At 46.4% G+C, this 12354-nt stretch overlaps 1 protein-coding gene across 2 annotated transcripts in view; it reads left to right on the top strand.

Annotated features, from left to right (window-relative positions):
- Positions 1-12354, top strand: part of Gucy2c (guanylate cyclase 2C) — an 81922-nt gene that overhangs the window by 64471 nt on the left and 5097 nt on the right. For both annotated transcript variants that reach the window (XM_021190835.1, XM_021190836.1), the window contains 5 exons: positions 423-581; positions 4329-4521; positions 5725-5899; positions 10159-10257; positions 11693-11787. In XM_021190835.1, coding sequence (XP_021046494.1) covers positions 423-581; positions 4329-4521; positions 5725-5899; positions 10159-10257; positions 11693-11787 — 721 coding nt within the window. The remainder of the gene's footprint in view (positions 1-422; positions 582-4328; positions 4522-5724; positions 5900-10158; positions 10258-11692; positions 11788-12354) is intronic.

Raw genomic sequence — 12354 nt, 5'->3', positions numbered from 1 at the left:
CACACACACACACACACACACAGAGAGACATAAATACAAACACATACAATAGACATACACAGAGACACAAACACACACATAGACACAGAGAGAGAGGGCACGCCACACAGAGACACAACCAGTCTCTCATACACATACATAGAGAAACACAGAGACACACACACACACATACCAAACACAGCAACACACATAATCACACACACACACACACACTCATACAAAGCAAGACATCGCCTTCTGAGGGCAGAAGTGGGAACTTGTCAATGACGTAATCACGATAACGGAATGGCTGTGGGATCTCAGAACTTTTCTTTATGTCTTAGCATGCTATAAGTATTATCTTTAACATACACAACAACATGAGCCCCCTCACGCCCCTTCCCAGTGATGTGTAAAAATCCTTCATCTGTAACCACCTGCAGCCTTTTCCATGACCAGAAAAATGAGTCTTACATGGACACCTTGATCCGACGTCTCCAGCTGTATTCTCGAAACCTGGAACATCTGGTGGAGGAAAGGACTCAGCTGTACAAGGCGGAGAGGGACAGGGCTGACCACCTTAACTTCATGCTCCTCCCACGGTAAGGCGAGCCTCCTGCAAACATGGCTTCCCATGATTCCATAGCCAGGCACCCAGCTGAAACCACAGTCAGGCTCCCTGCTGAAACCTTCAACATGCCCGCCTCTCACCGTTGCTGGTTTTGTTCTGGATTTAGTTTGGGCTTTTGTTTGTTTTGGACAGTATAGGATGGTTTCCTTTTATAGACCCTTCAGGGCTCAAAATGCTTATGCCTTGCTGAGCCTCCTAATTTCACTCTGAATTCCTAAAGCAAAGAAGGTACTGTGAGAATTATGGACTGTGCAGAGGGCCATGAGTTCTAATATCTTATTAAGCCTACATTTGGCCTTCAGGCAAGTTGCTGTCTGTCTGTCTGTCTGTCCTCAGACACAGAATGGAAAGTCTGCCTGTGCTGTGTGAACTCTCTCTCTCTGTGGCCTTCAGGTGTTAGCTGTTGCTGTCTTTGCTTTTCTTCTTTGTCATCACAAGCAGAGTCCAAGTCGTAAGGACTAGAAGTTGTCCATGGGCGTCTCGCCACCAGGCCATCTATGAGCGAACTTCATGAAACATAGTCAGGACAGAAGAGAAAGGACATTAGTACTGAAATCCCCAAAGAGCTTAATGTTTTCTGAACACTGTCATTCAAATAAGTTCCCAAGGAATGTTAAGATAAACAAGGAATCACAATGTGATGGCTTGGTCCATGGCTTTGTACAAGCAAGAAGCAATGGTCTCTTCCTGTTAAGGTGTGGCAAGCTGTTAATTGAGTGTAAGGATAAGCTAGGTAACCTAGCTCTGGTAGAATCATGGAAAATGAGCTCAGAGAGACCTGACTTCAAAGCTTGCTACTATTGATGAGCAGTCTTGGACAGGAAACCTAAATGATCCAGCCTGTCTCCCATCTTCCTTCAGTATCTTGGGTAACAGATAGGAAACCAACACTTGTCTATAACATTCCTGCTGGGGTATATACAGTAACTGTGGCTTCTCTAGGCTACTGCTTCCTCAACCCCTCCCAGATCCACCACCGTCTGTCCTAATTACTATTTTCCAAATAAAAAGTAATTTCTTCTCTATAAACCTGGGCAGAGAGGTGGGGACACACACACACCCCATTCAGTCCCTGGGACTAGGAAAAGCCTAATCAGGACTGTGAGCCTTCCAGCTCATACACAAACTAGGAGAGCATTCCGGGAATACACTAGAACCACCTGCCTCTGTGTCAAAGAAGGTGTGTGTTGCCTGAGCCACAGAAAATCACTAGGTCATGCAAAATTCTTTGCCTGGACAGTAAGACCTCATTGACAAACAGCACCGTGGTTGTCCCAGGCTTTCACCATCAGAGGTTTTAGCCAACAATGTCACGTCAGTGGGTTGAAACAGCTGCCTTCGCAACTCAAGTTGTCACACGCTTGGTTCAACATGATCACAAGATGGCAACTTTTGAAAAGATTGTGTGTGTGTGTGTGTGTGTGTGTGTGTGTGTGTGTGTGTGTGTGCGCGCACGCTTGCCTGTATACATTCAAGTGTGGTTGCCCACGCGGGTCAGTGGGGGCCATCAGATCTGCTGAGTTAGAGTTATCTGTTGTTGTGAGCTCCCTGATATCGGATCTGGGAATGAAATTCAGGCCCTCTGTGAAAGCAGCAAGCATTCTTAATGCCAGAGCATCTCTCCTGCCCCAATCATCTTGCTAAGTGGTTGAAGCCAGGCCTTACTCTAACTCTGGAAAAAAAATACATTTTATCTTTATGAAAACTTCATGTTTGCACAATAACATAAGGTGGACGCTGTCCAGAAGAACTAAAAAGCAATATTTATGGCAACACTGAAGCGTGTACGGAGGAACCGCCATCAGTTCAGCACTTATTGAACAGAACCCAGGAGAGTAGGAAAACATAAATGGGTTTCCTTCCTGTGAGATAACCAAGACATCTAACCTGTAGTCACATTCTGTGACAGCGGCAACCCGCTCCCCAAGCTCACCACCTGAAGTTCTCTCTCTTTCTCTTGCCTATGAACGTTAGTTTTTCTGAGGAGTTCATGGTTTTCAAGTTTCTTTGCCTTCTGCAATATTAACATAAAAAGCCCAGACTGGCAGAAATCCCAGTGTTGTCATTATGTTTCTGCAACCCCCACAACACTCTGCATGTTACACACAGTGTGTCATTTAAACACAGTGTGGCATCACAGCCTAACCGGCCACATCAAGGGCTATTTTGCAAAGTGCGTTACTACACTTGAAAAGACTTTCCTCACTGGGCCTGGTGGCGCAGGCCTTTAATCCCAGCACTCAGGAGACAGAGGCAGGCGAATTTCTGAGTTCGAGGCCAGCCTGGTCTACAAAGTGAGTTCCAGGACAGTCAGGGAAACCTTGTCTCGAAAAACCAAAAAAAAAAAAAAAAAGAAAAGACTTTCCTCTAAAGGAGAGGAAAGAGCCTCTGTGGGTCCCAGACCCCTGTGGCTGATGGACCATGGTTTTCCGGATGATCCCCAGGGATTCTGCGATTGTTAGTATCACCTGAAAATCTTCTCCACCTCCCTGAACATGCCTTGGCTTGCAGACAGGTCGTGGTGCACAGGACTGGCAGGCATCGCTCAGTTCTAGTAACAGCTCTGTCTGCAACAGGCTATGGGGTCACATGAAATCCCCACTTCGTTTTCATCCCTTTGTTTTCTTATCTATATAAAAATGAAGGATTTAGGACTGGAGATGTGGCTCAGCGGTTAGGAGCATTTGTGGCTCTTGCAAAGGACCTGAGTTTGCAGCACCCACATGGTAGCTCACAGTCATCTTTAGCTCCAGTTTCAATGGTACCAGGCACACTTTTGCAGTACATAGACACACATTTAAGCAAACACTTGTACAAAATAAAGTAAAAAAAGAGCTTTGTTCTCGTATGCTGCTGTTGCACCTCCCAGCATTTCAGATTCTGATACTGAGGCTTCCATATATCTACTCAGGCCCCCTTCAAAATGACCCCAACAACAGCAGAAAGTCCCAAACCCCAGTCTGCCCCAGAACACTTTCCCCATGGGGAAGGCACCTTGTCCCCTAAAGGGAGTCCCAGTCCGCTCAGGTGGACTTGCTCTGAGAAGCGGCCCCTTCCATCCCTTCAGCGAGGTTTTCTGAGCGACCTCTCCTTGGCATCCTTTGCTGTAGCTGCAACTTACTTATGGAGCGGTTGACTTTGCTCCTTAGAGGACCTGAATCTGGTTCAAAATATCCAATAAATTATGATTTAAGTATATTTAACGTTAATGTCGAATGCATCATTTCTTTGGCGTGATATTAAATAATACCATGAAGTATCTGAGAGGGGCAGAACTGTTGGTTTTGGTGAGAAGGGCACATCTGTCAACCACTTTGGTGCTCATAGCCTTAGGGTCAACTTCTTACATCAGCGACACACTTGACATTGAGGTTTCTGAATATGGTGCTATGCTTGTTTGAAATGAGTTATCAATGGAGAGGTTATCAATGAATGCATATAGGCATTAGAGTTATATAGGTGATAGATAAATACTATTAATCTAAGTTAAGGTTGAAAATGCTTATATTCATCAAGTTCAAATACACACACACATATGTGGGCAGTGGAGTCACACACATAACATAGGAAATCTGTTGGTTTTGCTGCCTGAATTCTCACTGGAATTCATTAGAAATCACATATTTTTTTCAGTCCTGTTGACAGTCGCTACAATCTAAACTGCAAGGCAAGGAAACTCTATGGAAGTTAAAGGTCATTTTCCTCCTCCCTCATCTAGGCTGGTGGTAAAGTCGCTGAAGGAGAAAGGCATCGTGGAGCCAGAGCTGTATGAAGAAGTCACAATCTACTTCAGTGACATTGTGGGCTTCACCACCATCTGCAAGTACAGCACGCCCATGGAGGTGGTGGACATGCTCAATGACATCTACAAGAGCTTTGACCAGATTGTGGACCACCATGACGTCTACAAGGTACCTGCTCCAAGCCCTCAGGCTGCGACTGTTGGGAGGCCCAAGGCCACCAGAGCCTGACACAGTCGCCCCTGTTGTAACTCCTGTCCTCTCCTACCCAGATGTAACAAGAGGTTGGTTAAGAACACTTCCTATTCTACATGCATTGAGTTCTAGCACCCAAATCATGGGAGTGCAGAACTGCCTCTAACTCTAGCTCCAAGGGATCTGTCATCCTCTTCTGGTTTCCTCAGGCACCTGCACTTACATGCACAAACCCACACACAGGCACATACAAACATGCATGTAAAAATCAATCAACCCATCTTTAACACTCACTGAAATGGTGGTTGAATCCAAGCTGAAACGGAAGAGATGTAGAAGAATTTTTAAAGGTCAGATGTCAAAATTACCTTAAGAAGTAGCCCAGAAGGAACAAATTACAGCACAGATAAATTTAGGATGACAAATACAGAGGAAATGGAATTGTTTCAAATCCCCTACAAAGCAATGGCAGCATGTAAGCTGGCCGTAAATGAAGCACAGAGAGTGGAGTTACGGTAAACACTGCACAAAACCATAAAAGTGTTTTATTCTTGAAGGAACCTACAATTACTCTTGGGAAAATGCTATGTTGAAAACGATAATCACTAAAGTTTATTCTGGTAATTTGGTTTATGACTAAAATTATATAGAATCAGTCAGGTCATTTCATTATTTAGTCTCAATTTTCATTGTGAAATGTATGGGCATGTGTATGCCTCCTTGTCTGCACCACTAACATGCAGGTGCCCACAGGGACATCTGATGCCCTGAAGCTGAAGTTGCAAATGGGAGTGAGCCACTAAGTGAATGCAGGAGTGTACCCTAGTCTTCTGCAAGAGCAGGAGGTGTCCTCAATCACTTATCCATGTCCCCAGCCCTGTGAACAGATTACTTGAACACTCACAGAATTGTCTACAATTTGTAGACACTTCATCTGCACAATCTAACTATAAAATTCTTCTTTATGGATAAAATCTTCCATAGTTGTTTTGTCATCCAGTTAACTAGATTACTTAAGGAGAGAGAGAGAGAAACTGTCATAGGATGGGCCCTGAATGAAGTGAACAGGACTGCTCATTCTGAGCTCCCATCCCTTACTCTTATGTGCATTCAGCAAAGGATTCTGTTCAGTTCTGTCTCCCATGGGGCAGAGCCACTGAGGAGAACATGTTTCCATAGGTAGAAACCATCGGCGATGCCTACGTGGTAGCCAGCGGTCTGCCTATGAGAAACGGCAACCGGCATGCGGTAGACATTTCCAAGATGGCCTTGGACATCCTCAGCTTCATAGGGACCTTTGAGCTGGAGCATCTCCCTGGCCTCCCCGTGTGGATCCGCATTGGAGTTCATTCTGGTAAGGAGCTGGGCATCCTAGCAAGTGTGTGTGTGGGGGGGGTCACTCAAAAGCAGAATACACAAGGCATAGCTTTTCCTGTAAAACTTACTCTTAACCTGTGTACTAAATGTGGAGTCCATTATACATTCTGACACATTTAGACCCAGCCTGTCACCCCTCAATTACACTTGAAATAACACTGTGGATAACATGTTCATTCCAGGATGGATAAACACTGACCACACAGGAAAACAAGAGGTTCTGCACTGCCCTTAAATCATCACATCTACTGTTTCATTATTACCTTCCCATACACAGTTCCAACTACTGTTCATGTTCCCTTAAAATGTTATCGTGCTAGGGCTGGAGAGAAGGCTTAATGGCCAAGACAGTGTAGCACACTTGTAGGGGACCTGAGTTTAGTTCCCAGCACCCATGATGGGCAGCTCACAACACCTGTAACTCCAGCTCCAACAGATACGATGCTCTTCTGGCTCCTTCCAGCATCTACACTCATGCGCACCCACCCACGGACAGATGGACACATATGTATAATGAAACATACAGTCTTTTTTTTAAGAAGAAAAAAAAAACAATATCCAAAAACGTGTGATTCAGAGGAGAAACAATGGGTCAGATGTCTCGGACTTAAACTCACTCCTCAGCACTGCTACAGAGAGCACATGGGTCACTCAGAAGACCATGGAAGGTTAACAGCCTCGCTGAAAGGAAGTCAGGAGCGTCACAAGTGGGAGGCCGTCTGAAAGAATGAGAGAGGGGGAGGGAGGGAGGGAGGGAGGGNNCACTCGGGAGGCAGAGGCAGGCAGATTTCTGAGTTCGAGGCCAGCCTGGTCTACAAAGTGAGTTCCAGGACAGCCAGGGCTATACAGAGAAACCCGGTCTCAAAAAACCAGAGTGGGCTTGAAAGAGAGAGAGAGGGAGGGGTAGGGAGGGAGGGAGGGAGAGGGAGGGTGGGAAGAGAGCTCACAGGAGCAGAGGTGAGAGACAGAAAGCATCTGATTGGTTGAAGCTCTCCGTCTTACTATGTTCTGCCACTGGAGTATAGAGGGTGGGGGCTGGGACTGGGGGCGGAGGTACCTGGCCACCAGCACACCCCTGGGAGGAGGCAGAGCAAAGTCCAGAATGAAGAGTCCACAGTGGTTCCCGGTCTCCTCTCTTGGTACCCAGGTGCTGCTGTTATACTACCAGGAAGGGAAGTCAAGAACCAGGATCCACCATGATATTTACCCTCAGGACATCTACATGCCAGGCAGGAAGGGGAAGGTGGAGCCTAGTTCGAACAGGAGCCAGCCCAGTTAGGAGTGAAGGCTGGGAGTACCAAAGGGGCTGGAGGGGAGAGAGCTTTCCTTGGGAGTTTTAGGCGAGGCTCTTTAAGGCGCCTTGCCCATGGCAGTCAATGAAGCTGTTCTCTGAGACAAGCCTTACTGGTTCGCATTGTTTTATTGGTTGGTGGATGTGAATTAGACACTTTATTCAGGGTAACGAAGAAACACCCAGGAAGGGACAGTCATTGGCTGGAGGCTCAGAGTTATCTGGATACCTTATTAGGATGGAGAAGAACTCTGTATGTTATACTACGTGACTGAGTGCCCATGGTCCCCTCAGTGGGCTGTCCTGGTTATGTGTTCCAGAGCAGGTACAGAGACAGGTAGGGAACGGCTCCACTCCTGCTGTTTTCAAATCTCTGAGATTCCCTGGGTTTGAGTTCATTCAACCTTACCACTTCTAATGCTTGTCTGGTAGCATGGTCCCATGTGCACTACAGCTCTAAGTTCCCAATACCTGGGCATCTGATTGGTTAAAGTTCTGTGTTCCCAATATCTGAGCATCTGATTGGTTAAAGGTCTATGTTTCCCAACAGCTGAGTATCTGATTGGTTAAAGTTCTGTGTTACCAATATCCACTATACAATATGGTCAGGCATCAATCAATGACTCAGAGATGGAACTTGAGGACTGGGACTGCATATTTCTAAATTAAGCTTTTAGTTTAGGTAGCAAGTTAGGATGTCATTCATTCCGTGGAGATACAAGGCAGTGAGCAGCCTCGGGCCTGCAGCTTAACTACCAGCCTTGGACATAGAGACTTGAGAAGATAAGTTGTTGGTCTTACAGAATCATGTAGTTGAAGGAGAACTCATGACCAGCCTAGATGTCTAACGACAGAGCAACAACAACAGCAAATGTGGCACATATACACAAGAGAACGTTTACCAGCCATAAAGGAAAAGGACGGTACGCTGTTCCCAGGAGAGTAGACAAATGAACATAATCATACTAACTAAGCCAATGCAGCTAGTTTTAAAAACCAAAGGTCATGTTTTTTCTCACATGGTCCCTAGATTTTTAAATAACTGTGTAAACTGTGTGCATGTATATAACATGAGAGAAGCAAAAATGTCTAGGAGAGCAAAGGGGACTCCAGGGCAGGGATGGGGACAGAGGGCAAGCTAGGAGGGTGAGGGGCATATGAGCAGTGAACAGGAACCTGTGGAGAAACGTCTTTATGTAACACAGTACCATGCACAAAGAACACATAAGGTGAAAATTTTAAGTCATTCTCACTAATACTTTGCATGACACATTGTCTTGCCCTTTTCACACAGTCACACATATACACACATGCAAGCACACACACAAGCACACATACACACATGCAAACACACACAAGCACACATACACACATGTAAACATACACAAGCCCACATACACATATGAAGGCACACACAAGCACTCATATACACATGCAACACACAAGCATACATACACACATACAAACACACAAGTACATACACGAGCACACATACACACAGGAAAACACACACACAAACACACATATACACATGCAGGCACACACACAAGCACACATACACATATGCCAACATATATACGTGTCTCCTCTATTTCATCTCTTCTATGTTTTCTATTTTCTTAAACATTTATCATGTCTTTTTTATTGGATACTTGGTTTATTTGCATTTCAAATGTTATCCCCTTTTCCAGTTTCCCCTCTGGAAACCCCCTATCCCATCCTCTCTCCCCCTGCTTCTATGAGGGTGCTCCCCCGCCCACCCACCCACCCACCCACTCCTCCCTCCCTGCCCTGGCATTCCCCTACACTGGGGCATCGAGCCTTCACAGGACCAAGGACCTCTCCTCCCATTGATGCCCGACAAGGCCATCCTCTGCTGCACATGCAGCTGGAGCCATGGGTCCCTCCATGTGTGCTCTTTGGTTGGTGGCTGAGTCCCTGGGAGCTCTGGGCGGTCTGGTTGGTTGATACTGTTGTTCTTCCTATGGGTTACAAACCCCTTCAGCTCCTCCAGTCCTTTCTCTAGCTCCTCCACTGGGGACCTCGTGTCCAGTCCCATGCTTGGGTACAAGCATCTGCCTCTGTACCTGCCAGGCTCTGGCAGGGCCTCTCAGGCGACGGCTCTATCAGGCTCCTGTCAGCAGGCTCTTCTGGGCACTCACGGTACTGTCGGGTTTGGTGACTGTGTATGGGATGGATCCCCAGATGGTGCAGTCTCCGAATGGCCTTTCCTTCAGTCTCTGCTCCACACTTTGTATTTCCTCCCATGAGTATTTTGTTCCCCCTTCTAAGAAGGACTGAAGCATCCACGCTTTGGTCTTCCTTCTTCTTAAGTTTCACATTGTCTGTGAATTGTATCTTGGGTATTCCGAGCCTTTGGCCTAATATCCACTTTTCAATGAGTGCATACCATGTGGTGCTGTAATGCATGCTCTTGGCTTGGCTTCTGTTCTGCATGTTAAACATCCTTGTGCCACAGACCAAATCCAGCAGCATTGGCATGGCCACGGTGCTTATGGAAAACCCGGGCCATGTAGTTCTCTTCTGAGTGTCCATTGTAGGCCACCAGTCCTAGAAACAGCATCATAACATTAACACAAGCAAGCACGGGCAATTGTGTCTATGGGTCTATGGTTCCTTCTAGTAATTCAGGGTTTAGGATTGTGTGCTTCAATAAAGCAGACAAGCTATGGGGTCACCTGAGACCTTCTTGAGAGCCCTTGATTTTCAAACGTTGGCATTTTGTGACCTGGACCTCTGAATGCCTTCTTGTTCAGTAAAAATATAAGTGTTCTTTGCTATCACAAAAGCCCGGAGCTTGTAGTCATTCATTAAAGGAATCGCATCCCATGTGTGCCAAGTCTCTGTGTGCCCATGAGAAAGGCTCGCCCATCCCAGCTCCACTCTTCCCTGTGCAGTGACAACCCCCTCTTCCTTCCTTCCAGGCCCCTGCGCGGCTGGTGTTGTGGGGATCAAGATGCCTCGCTACTGCCTGTTTGGGGATACTGTCAACACTGCCTCCAGGATGGAATCTACCGGCCTCCGTAAGAAAGGGCCCTGCTGTTTTCCTTAGGGAACAGAGATTCTCTCTTCCAACAGATGCACTTGTAGAACTCGCTGCACAGTGCCAAGACACCGTGTCAGAGTGAGGCAGAAGGACCCCTCACAGGGCTGGACTTGAGCCTGTGTTAACATGCCATGTTTAATTTTGTTGCGTATGCTGCTGATGGTTTCAGTCTCTTTCCTTCCGTTTTAGACTGTTTCTGTATTTGGGGCCACATGCAATGAAATCAGACATGTTCTAGATGGAATAGTCATGAACGTTAGCATATATCTATGTAAACTGTGTTATCCAATGGGAAAGCTGTGGACCAGATACCTGGCTCAGAGTCACCTTTCCCATTTACCTGGGTTTTCTAGAAGCTGATTTTAGGAATGAAAGTATCTAGGGATTTGTTAGTGCACAAAGTTTCAGGCTTTTCCTCAGATTGAATCAGTCTTTGACATTTTGCAAAGGTAGGTAGGTGCCTGGCAAAATTGAGGCACCGTGTACTGCATGCAATAGATGATCAATTAATATTGGTGATAGGGATAATAATAAAAATATATAGTAGAGGGAAGAAAAGGGATGGTAGATGAAGTTTAAAAAGCTGACAAGACATGGGACCACAGCGAGGTGTTGGTAGTTAGACTGACATGATCTTAGAATTACGTTCCACAAAGTCAAAGTGTCATGGGAAGAATAAAATGTGACTCAAGCAGACTTAGATTAAAATAAAAGCTGTGCTCCCATCATCTGCATACGTTGGGGGAAGTCACTCAATCTTTCAAGGCCTCAGAAAGATGAATCCATAAACCGAGAATGAGACACCGATCTCCCTGGTAGGGTTTCTGAACAGGACCGGGTTGGTGAAATGTTAAACACTCTGCTCCGTGGCGGGTGTCCACCGTTCTGACCACTGTCACGGCTTATGGAGTGGCTGTTGGGCATCCAGCCATGAGCCGCTAGGTAGGAGTCCCTCGTCTTCCGAAGGCTATGGTGCTATGGACGAGGAAAGCTTGAGAAACTCAGAGCCCAACGCTTAGCCTTGCCCTCAGCACCTTAGGTATTTACTGGGTCTTTATACTGAAGACCACGCAGCCAAAGCCCCGCCCCAGGCTCAGCAGAAGCTCCACCCAAAGCCAGGTCCAAAGGTTCCCACTGTGAGCTGGCTTGAGATTCCTCTGACAAAATTTGTAGAGCGCCAACATTCAGAACCCAAAGAAAAGGACAGTGCCAGACCGGTCTTCTGACACAGGCAGCATTTTCTCATCCACTGGCACTGTTTTTAAAGTCGCTAAAGCAGCTGTGTGCATTTCTCCATGATGGCCAGTAGTTGCTTGAGGGCTGCTGACGTCTCTTGAATCAGAAAGAGGCAAACGTGGCCGTATCACGTTTCGACGTGGGGGGATTTTCATGGGTCTGCTTTGTGTCTCCAGCCTTGAGGATTCACATGAGCAGCTCCACCATAGCCATCCTGAAGAGAACGGATTGCCAGTTCCTGTATGAAGTAAGAGGAGAAACGTACTTAAAGGTAAGGGTGCTGCAGACATATGTGGGCAGGCACTCAGACACAGTGGGCTGCATGAAACCCTCCGCCAAGAAAGTCAGAAAAGCTGAAGCTGAGAAACCCTTTGCTGCCTCCCTGACAGATGATCTCCATCATCCCTGAGCACCTCTGCCTGTGTGAGCTCAGAGCTGCCCTGAACTCCCACAAGCCCTTTAGCTGTTCCATGCTGGGGCTAGGAGGCTACAAAGCATGGCTACCAGGCTGGAGAGGTGGCTCAAAACTTAAAAGCACTTGCTGCTTTTGCAAAGAGAGCTCCCAGGTTCAGTTCCCAGCACCCACACCACGCTGGGTCACAGACATGTGTAACTCCAGTTATAAGGGATCTGACACCCTCTCTTGGTCTTCATGGTCAGTGCATACACAGGTAAAAATGCATACATGCAGGCAAAACACTTGTACAAGTAAAGTAAGATAAATAAATCTAAAAATAATTTTTAAAATGTAACAATGCCAGCAACAACAGAATACTGCTACCATTTCCTCCATACACACACCACCTGTCCACATACATGCATCACCTGTCCACATACA

Source organism: Mus pahari, chromosome 2 (genome assembly GCF_900095145.1).
Source record: "Mus pahari chromosome 2, PAHARI_EIJ_v1.1, whole genome shotgun sequence".
Taxonomy (NCBI): Eukaryota; Metazoa; Chordata; class Mammalia; order Rodentia; family Muridae; genus Mus; species Mus pahari.
Note: the sequence above shows the minus strand (reverse complement) of the source record. Positions and strands in the feature narration are given on the sequence as shown.